This window comes from Mercenaria mercenaria, chromosome 12 (genome assembly GCF_021730395.1).
Source record: "Mercenaria mercenaria strain notata chromosome 12, MADL_Memer_1, whole genome shotgun sequence".
NCBI lineage: Eukaryota > Metazoa > Mollusca > Bivalvia > Venerida > Veneridae > Mercenaria > Mercenaria mercenaria.
Window position 1 is genome coordinate 25575257 of NC_069372.1, and position 4287 is coordinate 25579543.

Consider the following 4287-nt stretch of genomic DNA (forward strand, 5'->3'; position numbering starts at 1 on the left):
GTTACTATTGTTTATTTTCCATTAAAATGTTACAAGATGGTATGACAATGTATGATTTATTGTACAAAATACTAAAAGTTAACAATGTAAAACAAAATGAATAAATGACTATTTCCTATTTCACATTGAAATACTATATACGTTTAAAACATTTAAAACCAATTACTGCTGATCAGACCCAACGGTTCTTAGGGAACTTAGGTTCCATCTAAAAATAAGCGTTTACACTGTAAACGTTACTATAAATAAACGTGAACATTGTACACGGAAGTAATGTAATACATAGAAATTCCACTAATGCTAAAAATAAACGTTTACACTGTAAACGTAAACGTGAACATTGTACACGATCTAAAAATAAACGTTTACACTGTAAATGTTACTAAAAATAGATTCACTTTGTCAAACTAGAGATTTTCACAGTACTTTGTTAAAACCTGATGTTTTTTTGAGTTTGCCAGCATTGGTCAGTTTAGGTCAAGGATAAGGGTTCAAATGAGGTCAAACTGTGTCAGAACCATCATTTCTTATACTATTAGTTTATTTGCCCCAATAAAAGAAATGTGAGATGTTTTAGATTTGTTAAATGTAAGTTTCATCCATATAGCATGACCGAAAGCGAGCCTGTAGTTTTTATAAATTTCACATTTATAATGAGGCTTTTTATTTATGTACTTGTAAATATGTATACTCATTACTTGTAAATGTCATTTATTCGATTTCAATTAATTCTTCCAGGATGGATTCAGGACTACACAGACACTTCAAACGAATTTAAACAGTATAGAACATTTTGCAACGGAAAGAAAGGACAACGGATAGTTGATCAGTACATGTCAACCGTCCGTACGTCCCATTCGAATATTATTTCAGAAATCCAGGGCATGGCGGATGGGGCGGAAGTGAAGTTTGAAGAGCTTTTTCTGTTGCAGATTTCATCAGAACTAAAGTTTTGTCACTTGAAAGAAATGTTTAGAAGAACGGATGACAAAGAAAATGGTGAGAAAGGGTGCACTGATGTTCTGGTTAATAGGAAACAATGCAGGATTATCGGACATAACGACGACTGGACAGAAGACGTGTCTTCCTACGTTTGTATTGTGCACGTGACTATAGCAGACGAGAAAGAGCGCGTGATTGAGCAGTTTGTATCTTTCAATTACCCGGGTTATTTAAATGGATTTTGCTTTGGAATGAATAAGTCTCTGGTAATAACCCTGAACTCATTATCACCAAAGAAAGTAAACAGGACAGGAGTTCCCATTGCAATACTGATGCGTTCACTACTCGCGTGTAATACCATTGAAGAATGTTCTTCTGCCATGGAAAGTAAACCGTATGGATGTGCTTACGGGCTGGGTATAAATATTGCCGCTATTAATGGAACCAACATGTGCTCGATGGAAGTATATCCACTGCAGGTAATAATAACAGATCTACTGATAAATAATAAAACAGATGATGATGATGATGATGATGATGAAAGGTTGTTACAAGAATGCTTCTTTCCACTACTGGTGGACATCCATCAATTCATAAGAAGAATTCGTTTAAGGGTCATTTCATTTTTTGCCTTTTGGTCCCTAAGCGCTGTAAAGCGAAGCAGCTGCATGGAACAATCTCATGAAAGGCATTTCCAAGGACGTTACAGACCAAGTACAATGTAAGTGAAATATTCACTGAAGAAGTTGTTTAAAGGTTTTGCAAGTTTTATTGCTGACTGATATACGCTGTCAAATGGAACTATTTGATCAAATAAGACTGAGGTCCATGTCATGACACTACAGGTCAAGTTTGATATACTTCTTACCTGTAGTTTGAAGTAGATTTCTAATTTATATTATGGACGATTGACGCAGGGCATCTCTACCATGCTTTTCAGCTGCTTACCCTGAACCTTTGGTTAAGGCCAGCCAGTAATGTAAATTTCAATGTGGTCTTTCAAACTACTGTTAAAGACACACTTTTTTACTACTTGTTATGTTTGCTATTGAAGTGCAGCAATGAGGGTATCTATATGTTATTTTTAGGGAAAGACTGAGGTCAAGGTCAGAAACGTTCCTCTCGAGGGAGATGCGGACGAACAGTGTTACTTCTTTCATCAAAATCATTATAAACACATAGCTGCTGAAGAAACTGGACCTTGCACTGGATCAAAGCTTCGAGACAAGAGAACCAGCGAAATGCCTGAACCGGAAACTGTTGATGACGTCAAAGCTATTCTTGGTGATACAGAAGATGGCGTAGAACCAGTCTATCGCATGCCTTGTGCTGCACACTATGCACCGGATGTGAAAACGGTGGCAACTGCAATTTTCAGTATCACTGAAAGACTGTTACATGTCTACCGAGCCAATCCCAAGCTAGCATCAGCTCCTTGTCTGACTCTGCCATTTCTGTGAGGAGTAGGGGAGATTATGCTTGGATGTGTTCTTTTTCAGTATGCTAGATATAAGTTTCGAAAGAGAATGACCAGTAGACTACGAGAAAACCTCATCAATGATAAAATATGAAAATATTCAGACTATATTCACACATACTGCATTTTCAGCCCACCATCATCAGATGGTGGGCTATTCAGATCACTCTGCGTCCGTGGTCCGTCCGTCCGTCCATTAACAATTTCTCGTTATTGCATCTTCTCAGAAACTACTGGGCGGATTTTGACCAAACTTTGTCAGAATGATGTGTTGGTACCCTAGTTGTGTCCCCCTGAAAATCAGACTGGTTCAACAATGTTTTAATGAGTTATGGCCCTTTGTCTATTTTGATTTCTAATATCGTCATTTTAGCGCAGAAAGTGAGTAAGTCAATGCAGTTATCCACTTCATGCGTTGAGGTGACGATATAATTTTATATCCAATGGCCCTCCAGGTAGTTAATTGGTTTTTTATGGCCTTACCTGTAGAAGGATCATAAAGTCTGCAGACACTAATGAGATAATGATTCAAGTTGTCCATTATTGTCCATTATTTTCCTATTACAACTCAGCAGTGAATTGATTACCCTAGTAGATTGATGATTAATTTGTTTAGTACTGTTTAGTACTGAAATTTCTGGGTTTAATTATTAATTAAGATATATGTAATTATATGTGCATTCTTTGTTTCCATAATAAGAAAAAAAAAATAATTGCGTCATTAATGATGTCATCTTTCTTGTTTAGGGTATGGGTCTAATTATTTAATAGTTATAAAATAAATAATTTTAATTATGTGCATTCCCTGTTTCCGTAAAAAAAGAAAAAAATACATATAACGCATAAATGGTGTCATCTCTCTTGTTAACTTTTGTACTGGGTTATTTCCCCTTAAATTCCAAGAATAAGTCTATTTTTAGATTTTCAATATTTTAGGTATTTTTCTAACTTTTTTTATTATTAGTCCTATCGAAAAAGAAAATACACTTTTCTGTGGGAACATGTGTTGGTAAGACACTTTTTTGTATTAATTTTAGTGTATCTCTAATATTAGAGATTTTTATATTAGTCTTTAAATTTGGAACATTAAAAAATGGCACAATAGTGGGCGCCAAGATCACTCTGTGATCTCTTGTATTACAATTAATTCCTTACCTCAATCATACGGGACTTCAATGCGCTTCCAGATGAAATACGTAATGCTTGTTCTTTAGCGTCCTTTAAGCATATAATGATGTCCCTACTGTTCTAAAGTACTTTCTGACAGGAATGAAAAAAAACACAAATACTTCATACAAGGCTACGTACGCATTGCATTGCAGCTCTATATCTTCTGAGCTTCATGCCAAAAACATTACTGAATCTCCAATGAATGCGGGGATGTAGAAACTCCCTATCACTATTTTTTCGTATACCTGAGATATTCTTACTTAAGAATACAATTGTTTCATGTTAATCCCAGTTTTGCACTCCATCATTTAATGTTATTTTACAAGGTGATCCTGCCCTATCAGATGAAACCAACGTAGAAATCTTTACTGCTGTTTAGTGTTACATTGTTAAATCCAAAAGATAAAGCTTCTCGTCCAATCCTTTAAAATTATTGTATATTTATACTCATATTGTGAAAATAATTCAGAAATTAAATATGTTTAAACCAAAACCTCATCTACGTTTTCTACATGTAATCACAAAATCTACATCTTGAGGTTGGTTGTGAGAGCGATAATGTGTTGTGACGCCGCAAGTTGCATTTGGATGCAGCCGAAAACATGGTTTAGCTTACCACGCGCAAGGGCTGGCTAAACCACAGTACGGGTAAATGATGTGCGTGAAATTAGCCAGAGTTGCCAGAGTTCAGCCAGAGT

At 35.6% G+C, this 4287-nt stretch overlaps 1 protein-coding gene across 1 annotated transcript; it reads left to right on the forward strand.

Moving 5' to 3' along the window:
* The first annotated feature begins 704 nt into the window (after positions 1 to 704).
* LOC123533196 (uncharacterized) lies at positions 705 to 4076 on the forward strand. Its single transcript, XM_045314834.2, has 2 exons — positions 705 to 1421; positions 2031 to 4076. The coding sequence occupies exons 1-2, from the start codon at positions 705 to 707 to the stop codon at positions 2400 to 2402; spliced, it is 1089 nt and encodes a 362-aa protein (XP_045170769.2). The 3' UTR covers positions 2403 to 4076.
* Positions 4077 to 4287: the final 211 nt, after the last annotated feature.

What these genes read in the sequence shown, in the direction of transcription:
- LOC123533196 (XM_045314834.2), top strand. Translation starts at nt 705, where the DNA reads ATGTCATTTATTCGATTTCAATTAATTCTTCCAGGATGGATTCAGGAC. An exon ending in TGGAAGTATATCCACTGCAG is followed by an intron (nt 1,422 to 2,030) that starts GTAATAATAACA and finishes TGTTATTTTTAG; the next exon opens with GGAAAGACTGAGGTCAAGGT.